Source organism: Saccopteryx leptura, chromosome 3, assembly GCF_036850995.1.
Source record: "Saccopteryx leptura isolate mSacLep1 chromosome 3, mSacLep1_pri_phased_curated, whole genome shotgun sequence".
NCBI classification, from domain to species: Eukaryota; Metazoa; Chordata; class Mammalia; order Chiroptera; family Emballonuridae; genus Saccopteryx; species Saccopteryx leptura.
The window spans coordinates 325,042,321-325,058,023 of record NC_089505.1 but is presented as its reverse complement, the minus strand read 5'-3'; the positions used below and the strand labels follow the sequence as shown (position 1 = coordinate 325,058,023).

Sequence of the window (15,703 nt, the reverse complement as noted above, 5' to 3'; positions counted from 1 at the left end):
CTCTCTGTCTCTCCTCTCTCTCTCTCTGTCTCTCCCTCTCCTCTCTAAAATGAATAAATAAAAAATTAAAAAAAATAATGAAAAAAAAAATTTATGGGACACAACAAAAGCAGTCCTGAGAGGGAAGTTCATAGCACTACAGACATACCCTAAGAAGTTAAAAAAATCTCAAATAAACAACTTAACCTTGCATTTAAAGAACTAGAAAAAGAACAGCAAGTAAAGCCCAGAGGTAGTAGAAGGAAGGAAATAATAAAGATCAGAGTGGAAACAAATGACATAGAGGCTAAAGAAACAATACAGAGGATCAATGAAACAAAAAGAGCTGGTTGTTTGAAAGGGTAAACAAGATCAAGGAACCTTTAACCAGACTCACCAAGAAAAGAAGAGAGATGACTCAAATAAATAAAATTAGAAATGAGAGTGGAGAATTAACAACTGACAAAGCAGAAATATAAAGGATTGTAAGAAAATACTATGAAGTATGCCATAAAAGTAGACAACCTAGGCAAAATGAACAAATTCCTCAAAACTTATAATCTTTCAAAAATCAATATAGAAGAATCAGTAAACCTAACCAGATCGATTTCATCAAATGAGATTGAAAGAGTTATCAAAAAACTCTCAACAAACAAAAACCCTGGGCCAGATGGCTTCACAGGTGAATCTTACCAAATATTCAAAGAAGAACTAACTCCTATCCTTCTCAAGCTATTTCAAAAAATTCAAGAGGAGGGAAGACTTCCAAACTCCTTTTATAAGGCAAGCATAATACTGATTCCAAAACCAGGCAAGGACACTACAAAGAAAGAAAACTATAGACCAGGTCGGGAACCTATGGCTCGCAACCCAGATGTGGCTCTTTTGATGGCTGCATCTGGCTTGCAGACAAATCTTTAATAAAAAAAAATAATAGTGTTAAAAATATAAAACATTCTCATGTATTACAATCCATTCATTTCCTACCGCTCATGTTCATGGTTGCGGGGGGCTGGAGCCAATCAGAGCTGTCTTCTGGGACAACACCAAATTTTTATTGGATAATGCGTAACATACACGGGTCGTTGTATGGCTCTCATGGAATTACATTTTAAAATATGTGGCCTTCATGGCTCTCTCAGCCAAAAAAGTTCCCGACCCCTGCTATAGACCAATATCCCTGATGAATTTAGACACTAAAATTCTCAACAAAGTATTAGCAAACCGGATCCAGCAATACATGAAAAAAATCATACATTATATCAAGTGGGATTTATTCTAGGGATACAAAGCTGGTACAATATCCGGAAATCAATCAATGTGATTCAACACATAAAGAAAAGAAAGGATAAAAATCACATCATAATATCAATAGATGTAGAAAAAGCATTTGATAAAATCCAGCACCCATTTATGATCAAAACTCTCAGCAAAGTGGGGATACAGGGATCATACCTCAACATGATAAAGGCCATCTATGACAAACCAAAAGCCAACATCATACTCAATGGGCAAAAATTAAAAGAAATCCCCTTAAGTTCAGGAACAAGGCAGGGGTCCTCCCTTTCACCATGCTTATTCAACATAGTTCTGGCCTCAGAAGTCCTAGCCACAGCAATCAGATAAGAAGAAGAAATAAAAGGCATCCAAATTGGAAAAGAAGAAGTGAAACTATCATTACTTGCTGATGATATGATACTGTATATAGAAAACCCTAAAGTCTCAGTCAAAAAACTACTGGACCTGATAAATGAATTCAGCAAGGTGGCAGGATATAAAATCAATATTGAGAAATCAGTGGCATTTTTATACACCAACAATAAACTGTCTGAAAGAGAAATTAAGAAAACAATCCCCTTCAGTATTTCATCAAAAAAAAAAAAATAAAGTACCTAGGAGTAAATTTAACAAAAGAGGTTAAAGATACATACTCAGAAAATTATGAAACATTGATAATGGAAATCAAGAAAGATACAAACAAATGGAAGTATTATTCATGGACAGGAATAATAAACATCATTTAAGTGTCTATATTTCCCAAAGCAATCTATAAATTCAATGCAGTTCCTATTAAAATACCGATAACATACTCCAAAGATATAGAAGAATTATTCCAAAAATTATTATGGAACCAAAAAAGAACACGAATAGCCTCAGCAATCCTGAAAAAGAAGAGTAAAGTGGGGGGTATCACACTTCCTGATATCAAGTTATACTACAAGGCCATTGTACTCAGAACAGCTTAGTACTGGCATAGGAACAGGCATACAGATCAATGGAATAGAACAGAGAACCCAGAAATAAACCCACACCTATATGGACAATTGATATTGACAAAGGAAGTCAGAGCATACAATGGAGTAAAGACAGTCTCTTTAACAAATGGTGTTGAAAAAATTGGACAGGTACTTGCAAAAAAAAAACAAAACTGGATCACGAACTTACACCATTCACAAAAATAAACTCAAAATGGGCCCTAGCCGGTTGGCTCAGTGGTAGAGCGTCAGCCTGGCATGCGGGGGTCCCGGGTTCGATTCCCAACCAGGGCACATAGGAGAAGCGCCCATCTGCTTCTCCACCCCTCCCCCTAGATCCTCTCTGTCTCTCTCTTCCCTCCCGCAGCCGAGGCTCCACTGGAGCGAAGTTGGCCCGGGCGCTGGGGATGGCTCCATGGCCTCTGCCTCAGGTGCTAGAATGGCTCTGGTTGCAACAGAGCAATGCCTCAGATGGGCAGAGCGTAGCCCCCTGGTGGACATGCTGGGTGGATCCCAGTCGGGCGCATGCGGGAGTCTGTCTGACTGCCTCCCCGTTTCAACTTCAGAAGGGTGCAGAAAATAAATAAATAAATAAATAAACTCAAAATGGATAAAAGACTTAAATGTAAGTTGTGAAACCATAAACATCTGGTAAGAAAACATAGGCAATAAGCTCTCCAGTATCTCTCGTAGCAATATTTTTGCTGATTTATCTCCATGGGCAAGTGAAATAAAGGACAGGATGAACAAATGGGACTATATCAAACTAAAAAGCTTTTACACAACAAAAGATACCATTAACAAAATAAAAAAACAACCCATAGGCCCTGGCCGGTTGGCTCAGCGGTAGAGCGTTGGCCTGGCGTGCGGGGGACCCAGGTTCGATTCCCGGCCAGGGCACATAGGAGAAGCGCCCATTTGCTTCTCCACCCCCCACCCCCTCCATCCTCTCTGTCTCTCTCTTCCCCTCCCGCAGCCAAGGCTCCACTGGAGCAAAGATGGCCCGGGCACTGGGGATGGCTCCTTGGCCTCTGCCCTAGGCGCTAGAGTGGCTCTGGTCGCGGCAAAGCGACGCCCCGGAGGGGCAGAGCATCGCCCCCTGGTGGGCAGAGCGTGGCCCCTGGTGGGCGTGCCGGGTAGATCCCGGTTGGGTGCATGCGGGAGTCTGTCTGACTGTCTCTCCCCGTTTCCAGCTTCAGAAAAAAAAACAACAACAAAAAAAACCCAACCCATAAAATGGGAAAATATATTCGCCAATACGTCTGATAAGGGTTAATAACCAAAATTTATAAAGAACTTGTAAAACTCAACAACAAGAAGGTAAACAATCCAATCTAAAAATGGGCTAAAGAAATGAATAGACAGTTCTCTGAATAGACAGTTCTCCATAGAGGACATACAGATGCCAATAGGCAGATAAAAAATGTTTAACATCACTAATCATTAGAGAAATGCAAATTAAAACCACAATGAGATAACTCACACATGTCAGAATGGCGCTTATTAACAAAACATCACATAATAAGTGGTGGATTGGGTGTGGAGAAAAGGGAACCCTCCTGCACTGCTGGTGGGAATGCAGACGGTGCAGCCACTGTGGAAAACAGAATGGAGAGTCCTCAAAAAATTAATAATGGAACTGTTCTTTGACCCAGCCATCCCACTTTTAGGAATATACCTTATGAATACAAAATCACTGAATACAAAAGAAGAACTGCACCCTCATGTTTATTGCAGCATTGTTTACAATAGCCAAGATCTAGAGACAGCCCAAGTGTCCGTCAATGGACGAGTGGATTAAAAAGCTTTGGTACATATACACAATGGAATACTACTCGGCTGTGAGGAAGAATGAAATCTTACCTTTCTCGACAACATGGATGGACTCGGAAACTATCATGCTAAGTGAAATAAACCAGGCAGAGAAAGAAAACTATCATATGGCCTCACTCATTTGAGGAATCCAATGAACAATGTCAAATGAGCAATGGAACAGAGGCAGAGGCGAGATCAAAGGGACCAGAGGGAAAGAGGTCAGAGGGAAAGTAGAAGAGAAGATGGGATCAGAGAAGGGAAAGGAATTAATGAAATTATATATACATAATACAGCATTATAGAGAACAGGACAGCAAATCCTGGAGGAAAGCGTGGAAGGCATTGGGGAAAGAAAGTATGGGGGGGCCGAGGGGAATAAGAGGGTGGGGGGATATATATTTGGTGGGACACTTGAATCTATGTAAACACAAATTAAAATAATAAAAAAGCAAAAAAACTATAAAATAAAGTATTTAAACAAACATTTGTTAACATTATGTACATGTATGAAAAACATTATATCAAATACAACATAAAATTAACTAAAATCTTACTTAATAAGTGTCTTTGTAAGTTCACTTCCTTCTGTAGTACACGAGCCATGGAGGACTTGATTAATTTTGGATTCCTTAGAGTGAACATCATCTTTTGGAAGTCGAGAATACATCACCTCTAGCATTTTATAGTAGCCCATCTTCTTGGTGATTTGATTATCAAAGGTAGATTCGTTTAGCTAAGAAAAGGTAACAAAAGATTATCTTTGATCTTATCAAACATGAAAAATATTTTATAAACTAAATCAAATTTAATTTCAGTAAAGATATTAAACCACTCCAATAAGACAGAGCCCAGGGTCTAAAACGTGTATATAACTATTGATATGTTATATTCATGCAGCAGAAAATAATGCACAATGTCCAAATAGAGAACTAAGGGTATAGGTACACACAATTGCATAAACTCTTACTGAAGGTATAATAATAGCAGGTGAAAATTCAATTCTTAAAATATTTCAACTATATATACTGAAGTCTACATTAACAATTTGCCATTTGAGTGTTTACAATATTCCCAGCAATATTCTACAGATGCTAAACGATTCCCCAAAGCCCAAAAGTTATCCACATCACAATCCTTAGAATTTGTGAATGTAACTTCGTAAGACAGAAAACGAGTTTGCAAATGTGATTAAGGTAAGGATCTTAAGATGGGGAGAGAATTCTGGATTGTGCATGTAGACCCTAAATAAAATCACATGTAAAAAAGAGTTATAGAGGGAGATCAGATAGACAGGAACAGAGACGGTGACAACAGAGGCAGAGACTGAAGTGATGCAGTCACAAGGCAAGAAATCAGTCAGTCATCAGAAGCTGGGAGAGGGAAGGAATGACTACTCAGAGCTGCTCCAGCTAGTGTAGGCCTTTGCAACACCTTGATTTCAGCTCAGTGAAACTGAGTTTGGACCTCTGGCTTCCAAAACTGTGAGAGAATAAATTTCTATTGTTCTAAGCCACAAAGTTTATGGTAATTTGTTACAGAAGATTCACGAAACCAAAACACATTTTTATACCAAGATTTGGGGTGGTTACTGTAACAAATACCCAAAATATGAGAAAGGCTTTGGAATTGGGTGATATATACAGGATTAAAGAATTTTAGGCCCTGGCTGGTTGGCTCAGTGGTAGAGCATCGACCTGGCGTGCAGGAGTCCCAGGTTCGATTCCCGGCCAGGGCACACAGGAGAAGCGCCCATCTGCTTCTCCACCCCTCCCCCTCTCCTTCCTCTCTGTCTCTCTCTTCTCCTCCTGCAGCCGAGGCTCCATTGGAGCAAAGTTGGCCCGGGTGCTGAGGATGGCTCTATGGCCTCTGCCTCAGGCGCTAGAATGGCTCTGGTCACAACAGAGCGACGCCCCAGATGGGCAGAGCATCGCCCCCTGGTGGGCATGCGGGGTGGATCCCGGTCGGGCACATGCGGGAGTCTGACTGCCTCCCCATTTCCAACTTCAGAAAATTACAAAAAAAAAAAAAAAAAAAAAAAATTTTACTGCCTGACCTGTGGTGATGCAGTAGATAGGGCATTGACCTGAAATGCTGAGGTCACTGGTTTGAAGCCCTGGGCTTGCCTGTTCAAGGCACATGTGGGAAGCAACTACGAGCTGATGCCTCCCACTGCCCCACTGCTCCGTCTTTTACTCTCTCCACTCTCTCTAAAATCAGTTTAAAAAATTAAAAAAAAACAAAAAACGAATTTGGCTATGTATGACAGAAAAGGCCTAGACTGTCTCATAGAGATTACTGGTAGAAATATCAAAACTAAAGGTATTGATGGTAAGGGCTCAAAAAGAAGTGAAGAGAATGGGAGAGAAAGCCAATTTTGTCTTAGAGAATATCTCAATCATGATAAGCATATTGTTGACAGAAATACAAACATTTATTTGCTGCTAGTAAGGTCTCAAAAGGAAAATTAGAAACTTATTTTTGCAAGTGAAAGAGATCCTTGTTATATAGTGGCAGAAAACTTAGTTGAATACTAGTCTATAGTTCTGTAGAAAGTAGAATTTATAAACTATAAAATTGATTATTTAGCTGAGAGGATTAACAAATTTGTTGAAGGTGCTATCTGGTTCTTTCTTTAATGCTTTCAAAAAAAAAAAAGTGAGGTACAAGAGACATAATGAGGAAAGAACTGTTAAGCAAAAAGAACCAGAACTTTATACTTTGGGAAATTACCTGCCTAACCAGGTGGTAAAAGATGCTAACATTAGATGATGCACTGTGAGGAAAGTGCTCTGGTGAGAAGACTATGGACAATCTTTGACTAGTGCTGAAAAAATTAAGCATGTGACTCATGGACCAGGAACAGAAATAAAATTATCTTGCAAATATCTGTGGTGACTCTTATCTAATAGAATAAATCTCCAGACATATGTAAGAGAACTGAAAGGTTTTTGAGAATGTTATACCAGAGGAAACACCACCAGATGAAATGAAAAAAGGCTACTGTACTCTCAAAATTTTACAGGCAAGAAACACATTGATAAAACTACTCAGCTGTGAACAAACATATGCTACCCTTCAAGAAAGAAGAGTGACTCTAAGGGTGGAGCCTTTAATCTGGAGGGCAAGCATCAGGCCACAGATCATTATTTCTGGTCTTGAAACCTAATATAAATTGCCTGGCTGAATTCTGAGATTCCCTGGAATACTAACTCCTTTCTTACTTCCATTTTCTGTTTTGGGAATACGAATGTTTATAACCGTCATCATCCTATGCTGGTCCCAAAACCATATTATGGAAGCAAATTGTTTTGTATGTAGTTTCACAGGTTCACAAATAGAATTTTGACCCAAGAGTGATCATATCGAGAATCTCACTCATACCTGATTTATATGATATTTTTGACTTTGAGGTGATAATATTTAAGTGAGATTTTTGCACTTAAAAGTTGATGCTGTAATAAGTTTAGACTTTGGGGGGCAGGGAGTGTTGGAATGGAATAAACCTAGTTTGCAAATAGAAATATTTAAGCAGGTAAATAGTGTTAAGCTCAGTAACAGCCCCTAAAAGATATACATTTTCTAATCCCTAGAACCTGTGAATACTTTATATGACAAAAAAGGGTAATACAGATAAAATTAAGTAAAGGACCCTGAGGTAAAGCTATTACCCAAGTGGCAGAGATTAGACAAGATAAGAGGAGGTGATGTGATCATACAGGCAGAGATAGGAGTGATACAGCCACAAGCCAAATATCGCTGAAAGCCTCCAGAAGCTGGAAGAGGCAAGGAATACATTTTCTAAAAAAAAGCACAGCCCTGACCACACTTTGATTTCAGCCCAATGAAACTGATTTTTGACTTATGACCTCCAAAACTATGATAATAAATTTTTTATTCTAAACCATGTTTGTGGTAATTTGTTATAGTAGATTCAGAGACTAATACAGATTCCATGTAACCACAGACTGTTATCTAAATGTGGAGGTAATGCTCCCTGAAAAATAGAACCCCTTGACAAAACAAAACACATAGTTCTTTTTTCTATTTAAAAAAAAAAGTTATTTTTATTTATTTTTTTTTAGATTTTTATTTATTCACTATATATATATATATATATATATATATATATGTATTGTGTGTGTGTGTGTGTGTGTGTGTGTATTTTTCTGAAGTTGGAAACGGGGAGGCAGTCAGACAGACTCCCGCATGCGCCCGACCGGGATCCACCCGGCATGCCCACCAGGGGGCGATGCTCTGCCCATCTGGGGCGTCGCTCTGTTGCAACCAGAGCCACTCTAGCACCTGAGGCAGAGGCCACAGAGCCATCCTCAGTGCCTGGGCCAACTTTGCTCCAATGGAGCCTTGGCTGTGGGAGGTGAAGAGAGAGACAGAGAGGAAGGAGAGGGGGAGGGGTGGAGAAGCAGATGGGCGCTTCTCCTGTGTGCCCTGGCTGGGAATCGAACCCAGGACTCCTGCACACCAGGTTGACGCTCTACCACTGAGCCAACCGGCCAGGGTGTAAAAAAAAGTTATTTTTAAATTAGAGTTGACATAAAATATTTTAGTTCTAGGTGTACAATCTAGTGATTAAATATTTATTTAACTTACGAAATGACCATCCAAGTAAATCTAGTTCCTATCTAACAACATTTGTACTTCTTAATTCCATCACTTTTTATATCCATCCCTTAACTCTGTATTTATGAGTCTGTTTCTGGTCTGCTTATTCTATTAATTTTTTTAGATTCCACACAAAAGTGAAATTGTATGGTATTATTTTTTCCCCTGTTGACTTATTTCACTCAACATACTCTCTAAGTCTATCCTTATTGTTGAAAATGGCAAGATTTCTTTCTTTTTTATGGCTCAAATTCCATTGTATATGCACCACTTTCTTTTTTTAATCCATTCACTTATCTATGGACTCTTAGGTTACTTCCATATCTTGGCTATTGTAAATAATGCTTCAAGGAACATAGAGATGCATTACTGGTCTTTTCAATTCAGTGTTCTGAGTTTCTTCGGATTAAAAACCCAGAAGTAGAGCTGCTCCATCCTTTTTTTTTGGTCTCATTATAGCATTTGTTTAAAAGTCTTTTGTTTGGTATTGTTAATCCAATTTTATGTTCATTTCCATTTTTATGTAATATTTCTTTTCCATCCCATTACTTTTGGTCTGTGTTTTGCAATCTGATGTCTCTTGTAGACAGCATACGTAAAGGTCTGATTTGTTATCCACTCAGCCTCTGTAGATCACTGATTGAAGCATTTAGTTCATCTGCATTTAAAGTAATTGTTGACAGATGTGTATTTATTGCCATTTTATTATTCATATTCTGCTTCTCTTTCTCTTTCAGAACCCTATAATATTTCTGGTATACTGGTTTGGTTGTATAAATTCTAGCTTTTCATTGTCTGAGGAGCTTTTATTTACTCTGCCCTTTGATTCTACATGATAGCTTTGCTGGGTACAGCTGTCTTGGTTGTAGGTCCCTGCTTTTCATCACTTTGAAGATTTTGTGCCAATCTCCTCTGGTCTGCACAGTTTCTGTTGAGAAAATAGCTGACAGTCTTATGAGAGTTCCTTTGTAGTTAACTAACTTTTCTCCCGCTGCTTTTAAGATTCTTTGTCTTTAACCCTTGGCATTTTAACCCTTTGAGTAGTACCAACATTCACGTACATCCTCATGCCTCCTGACCATCCAGAGTACGACTGATTTATTTAAAAAATGTGTAAGGCAACATTAAAAAAAGGCAAATGTGTGTTCTTCTTGTTCCCATAAATTGGTTATCAATCAAACATGATTTTAAGTTAATAAAACTGTAAATAGAACTAATTTCATTTTTTGAAAAAACTCACTCCTGGGAGTCAGCAAGCATGAAAAAAACTCACTTCTCAAAGGGTTAATTATGATGTGTCTTGAGGTGGAGCTCTTTGGGTTCATCTTATTTGGAACTCTCACAGTGTTTCCTGGACTTGTATGTCTGTCTATTTTCTTCACCAGGTTAGATAACATTTCCATTATTATTTTTAAAATAGGTTTTCAATTACTTGTTCTCTCTTTTCCTTCTGGCATCCCCTTGCTGCAAATTTTGGTACACTTCAGGTTGCTGCAGAGGGTACTTAAAATATCTTCATTTTTTTAAATTCTTTTTTTCTTTCTGTTGTTCTGATTGGGTATTTTCTGTTTCCTTATCTTCCAAATTGCTAATTTGATTCTCTGCTTCATCTACTCTCCTGTTGATTCCCTATAATGCATTCTTCATTTCAATTAGTGTATTCTTTATTTCAGCCTGGTTCTCTTTTATGCTTCCTATCTACATTTTTATGTTTCCTATCTCTTTGTTAAAGTTCTTCCTAGATACATCTCCTCTTCAGCTAAGTTCACGGAACATCCTTATAACCAGTGTTTTGTTGTTGTTTTTAAATTTTATTTATCCATTTTTTAGAGAGTAGTGAGAGAGAAAAGGGGGGGAGGAGCAGGAAGCATCAACTCCCATATGTGCCTTGACCAGGCAAGCCCAGGGTTTCGAACCAGCAACCTCAGCATTCCAGGTTGACGTTTTATCCACTGTGCCACCATAGGTCAGGCCAACCAGTGTTTTTAAAAAAAGATTTTATTTATTGATTTTAGAGAAGACAGAAGCAAAGAGAGAGGGAAAGAGAGAGAGGGAAAAAGAGAGAGAGAGAAAGAGAAGGGGGAGGAGCAGGAAGCATCAACTCGTAGTAGTTGCTTCTCTTATGTGTTTAATTAGGAAAGCCCAGAATTTCAAACAGGCAACCTCAGCATTTCAGATCGACACTTTATCCACTGTGCCATCACAGGTCAGGCAACCAGTGTTTTGAACTGTGCATCTGTGGGCCCAGGCTGGAGCCACTGCCTGGCTTTTGTCATTGCTACTGTGGAAGATTTTTGTACCAAAAACAATCTTATATTCTGAGGGATGATCTCCCTACCCCCGTCTCAGAGGAGGAAGGATGGGCTCTATATTTTCATTCCAAATAAAAATCTCTTCCTAAAAAACAACAACAAAGAAAACTAAATTTTTTGTTTGTTTAGTTCTTTTTCTGTGGCATTCTGGCCTTTCATTTAGGGTATGTTTCTTTGTGCCCTCATTTTGGTTGCCTCCCTGTGTTTGTTTCTATGTATCAGGTAGATCTGCTACCTCCCACGCTTCCTAGAGTGACCTCTACATAAGGTGTTGTAGGGCCAATTGGCACAGCCTCCCCAGTCATCCAAGCTGTGTTCCCTTCTGTTGTAGCTGAGCCTTGATTGCTATTGGCAATCAATGGGAGGGATTTACCCCCAGACTTACTGGCTGCTAGGACTGGCTGCGACTACCTTGGAGGATCTGCTGTGCCAGGGTTGACCTCACAAAGCAGTACTCGTTTCAGTGGAGTTCTGGTGCTCACTGAGTTTGCCCTTGAATGTGCTTCAGCATGATCTGAAGCTGCCCATTGGGTATGGGTGTGCTGGTTCTGGGTCTGCCTGGGAGGCGCAGGACAAGGTCAGCTACCACCTGTGCCCTGCTCTGGTCAGCCAACATGAGCTACAGAGTGTTCTACAGATGGCAGCAAGTTGTGCTGGGCTTAAGAGTTACCATAGAGAGGCCAAACTGCAAATCAAGTCTGGCTGCCACTAGAGCTGGGCCTAGAGCCACTTAGCAAGAGGTGCAAGGCATGCCAAGGACAGATGTTGCTTGAGAGATTTTAGGAAAGTTCAATGCATGGACCAAGACAGGCCGTTTGTACAGAAAAGCTGCTGAATATAGCTTAGTAGGGTGCACAAATTTGGTGGGGCAAGGGTCTCAGGAAAGCAGCAGGGCTGGGCAAACACTGTTAGCCAGGTAGATGGAAACTCATATATGGCACTTGCCTGAAGCTCTGTGGAAGGAGGGCTGAGCAAGGGAACAACACTTATGTCTAGGAGAAAGTTGCCCACAAAGCAACTCTTCTGATGCCAGACAATTCAGTTCTTCCCCTTATGTTCCAGGATCCTTTTGAGCTGCTGACCCTATGCTGGAGCTCAGAGCTGAGTCAGTCCAGGTGCAGGCCCTTTAGGAGGAATGCCTGGGACTAGAGCAGCCCTCTGTCTCACTCTGCTACAATTTCTGCTGGTTTTCTCAGCCAGAAATTATGGGACATCTTTTTCTGGCACTGGAACCTTGGGCTGGGGAGCCTGGTGTGAGGCTGGGACCCATCACTCCTCAGGGGTGACCTCCAGAGCTGAGATATCCTCTCTGATATTTAACCAGCACATGTGGTTGTGGGACCTACCAGTTTCACGTCTCTGTCCTTTTTATAAGCCTCAAGGAGGGAAACATTGTATATATCCTTAGTTATAGTACTGCCGTTCAGCTAGATTTTAGGCAGTTCTCAATGTGGTTGTTTTATAGGTTAGTTGAAATTTTGATGAGGTTGTGGTAAGATGTGAAGACTGCATTTAACTATGCCAACATCTTGACCAGAAGCCACCACATGGCAGTTCCTAATGACAATGATCAAGGAGATCCGTAGATTCTTATTAACATATAATTAATAATAGGTGTGATACCTTTATAAATCTGGACTTTAACGTATCAATGGCATCCACAACAATTTTGCTAAAAAATTCTCTCAAAGCATCCTGGCTACAGTGCCACAGCAGAGTGAGGAGAGAACGGTCTACAAACGCTTGGCGAATGATGCCTGAAGGTAGGTCTTCCCTCCTGAACATTTTGTATACACTCTCCAGAAGGCTGAATTGTGTGGCACATGAACTCCTGAAATAAAAAAGAAGAAAATTATATAAACATTTATGCTTGCCTACTATATAAGCAAAGCAACGCCAATGATTATCAATTAGAAAAATAACTTTAAAGATTTTATATATGGCCTGACCAGGCGGTGGTGCAGTGGATAGAGCGTTGGACTAGGATGCCGTGGACCCAGGTTTGAGACCACGAGGTCGCCAGCTTGAGCGCAGGCTTATCTGGTTTAAGCAAAAGCTCACCAGCTTGGACCCAAGGTTGCTGGCTCGAGCAAGGGGTTACTTGGTCTGCTGAAGGCCCACGGTCAAGGCACAGATGAGAAAGCAATCAATGAACAACTAAGGTGTCGCAAAGCACAACGAAAAACTATGATTGATGCTTCTCATCTCTCCGTTCCTGTCTGTCTAGTCTATCCCTCTCTATCTCTCTGTCTCTGTAAAAAAAAAAAAATTATATATGCATATATCTATATATATACAAACCATGAAATAAAAAAGCATTTGTACATAAACCATATTATTTTACTCATGCCTAGAAATCTTCATGACAAATTTAGTTATTAGGAAGAATATTCTTTCATTAACTCTCATATCTGAAACTTAGAGAACATCTACAACAATCTAAGGCCTAAAAGTGATCACATTTACAGAATCTAAATCCCATGAATTATATATAATTTAAGAATTTTAATCTCTTCCTAGTAATGAAGTACCATTCTTATTTTTTTAATCAGAGATATATTCAGCTGGCCCTTTATTTGGTAAGGTTGGAAATACAATATTTGAATGATCACCTACAAGACTTTATCTATAGACCTAGAAGATTAAGACTTCAGGGTTAGTTACATCATCTATAAAAATAAAGAGGTTAGGACTAAGCAAACATTAAAATCCTTTCTATTTCTAAAACCCCAATGCTCAGAAGTTAGATATGAATCAGGGTAAAAATATTACTCAAAAGGCAATTCAGTTATAAAATTTTAAGGTTGCCAGACACTACTCGATGTAGGTAAGTTTTTTTAATATTAGTCTGCATTTAATATTATTTTTATTGGTTTCAGGTACAGAATATCAAACTGGTTAGACAATCAAATACTTTACAATGTGGTCCATCATATGTCAAGTACCCATCTGGCATGATACAGTTACTAGAACATTAATGATTATAATCCCTATGCTAAACTTTACATCCCTGGGACAATTTTGACACTACCTGTGTGTGTAGTTCTTAATCCCTATATCTCTCTATGCAATCCTCCAACCCCCATCCCATCTGGCAACCCTCATCAGTCTTTTCTCTGTACCTATGAGTATATTTCAATTTTGTTAACTTATTTTGCTCTTTTGAGTCTACATACAAGTGAAACAATACGGTATTGGGCTTTAACTTATTTTCCTTACCATAATACCCCTCCAGGTCCATGTATGTTGTTGCAAATGGTAATGTTTCATTATTTTTAATGGCCAAGTAATTCACTAATATTCTATTGATAAGCACTTTGGTGGCATCCATATCTTGACTATTGTAAATAACACTGCTATGAACATCAGGGTGCACAATCTTTCAAATCAGTGTTTTGATTTCTTCAAATATATACTGAAGAATGGAATTACTGGAGGCAGTTCCATTTAAAAAGATTTTTGAGGAACCTCCATATTGTTATCTATAATGGCTGCAAAAATCTGCATTCCCACCAGTAGTGCAACAGGGCTCACTTTTCTCCACATACTCAACAACTGTTTGATGATTTATTGATCATAGCAATCCTGACAGGTGTAAAAGAAATAACTGCGATTTGAATTTGCATTTCTTTTATGATCAGTGATGGTTAGCATCTTTTCATATGTCTACTGACTATGTATATGTCCTCTTTGGAGAAACGTTCATTCAGGTCCTCTGGCCTTTTTTTTTTGGTGTTGAGTTGTATGCGTTCTTTATAAATTGTGGATACTAACCTCTTACTGGATGTGTCAACTGGCGAGTATCTTTCTCCTTTCAGCAGGCTTTTTGTTTTGTTGATGGGTTGCTTAGCTATGCAAAAACCTTTAGTTTGATTTACTCTCATTTGTTTATTTTTTTTCTTTTCCTGACCCAAGGAGGTTTAGCAGAAAAAAAAAATTGCTTAGAGAAAAGTCAGACTTCACTGCCTACGTTTTCTTATAGGAGTTTTACGGTTTTGAGTCTCAGATTTGTCTTTTGCCTGTTTTAAATTTTTTCTCATATGTGGTTGTAAGATGACCTACTTTTGTTTTTGCAAGTATCTGTCCAGTTTTCCCAACACCATTTATTAGTCTTTATCTCATTGCATGTTCTTGTCTCCTTTTTCTTTTATTTATTGAACACATTACATGGCTTTATTTTTGGGCTTTTGATTTTGTTCCACTGATTTGTGTTTGCTTTTATCCCACCCCCATGCTGTTTTGATTACTGTAACCTTGTAGTATAGTTTAATATGAAGTAGCACAATACCTGTAACTTTGTTCTTCTTTGTCAACATTGCTTTGGCTATTCAAAGATTTTATTGGTTCCATACAAATTTTTGGATTATTTATTCTAGTAGTTTTTGGTGTAATCTTTAGAGATCCCTATATATAATAGTACATCATCTGCAAATAATGATAACTGTATTTTCTTACTTTCCAATTTGGATGTAATTTATTTCTTAATATCTGATTCTATCCAGGATATACGTTAAGTAATCCTGGAAATCCCTGTCTTGTTCCTTACTGTAAGGGTAACGCTTTTACTTTTTCTCCATTGAGTATGATGTTAGCTGTGTGTTTGTCATATATGGCTTTTATTATGTTAAGTCATGTTCACGGTATTCCCATTGTGCTGAGACATTTTTGTTTTTTTAATAACTGGGTGCTGAAATTTTCAAATGCTTTTTCTGCATCTATTGA

The 15,703-nt window shown here is 38.8% G+C and overlaps 1 protein-coding gene across 2 annotated transcripts in view; it reads right to left on the bottom strand.

Annotated features, from left to right (window-relative positions):
• PRKDC (protein kinase, DNA-activated, catalytic subunit) overlaps positions 1-15,703 on the bottom strand; it is a 282,873-nt gene that overhangs the window by 130,455 nt on the left and 136,715 nt on the right. For both annotated transcript variants that reach the window (XM_066379091.1, XM_066379092.1), the window contains exons 41-42: positions 12,605-12,812; positions 4,604-4,782 (exon numbers count right to left, since the gene is read on the bottom strand). In XM_066379091.1, coding sequence (XP_066235188.1) covers positions 4,604-4,782; positions 12,605-12,812 — 387 coding nt within the window. The remainder of the gene's footprint in view (positions 1-4,603; positions 4,783-12,604; positions 12,813-15,703) is intronic.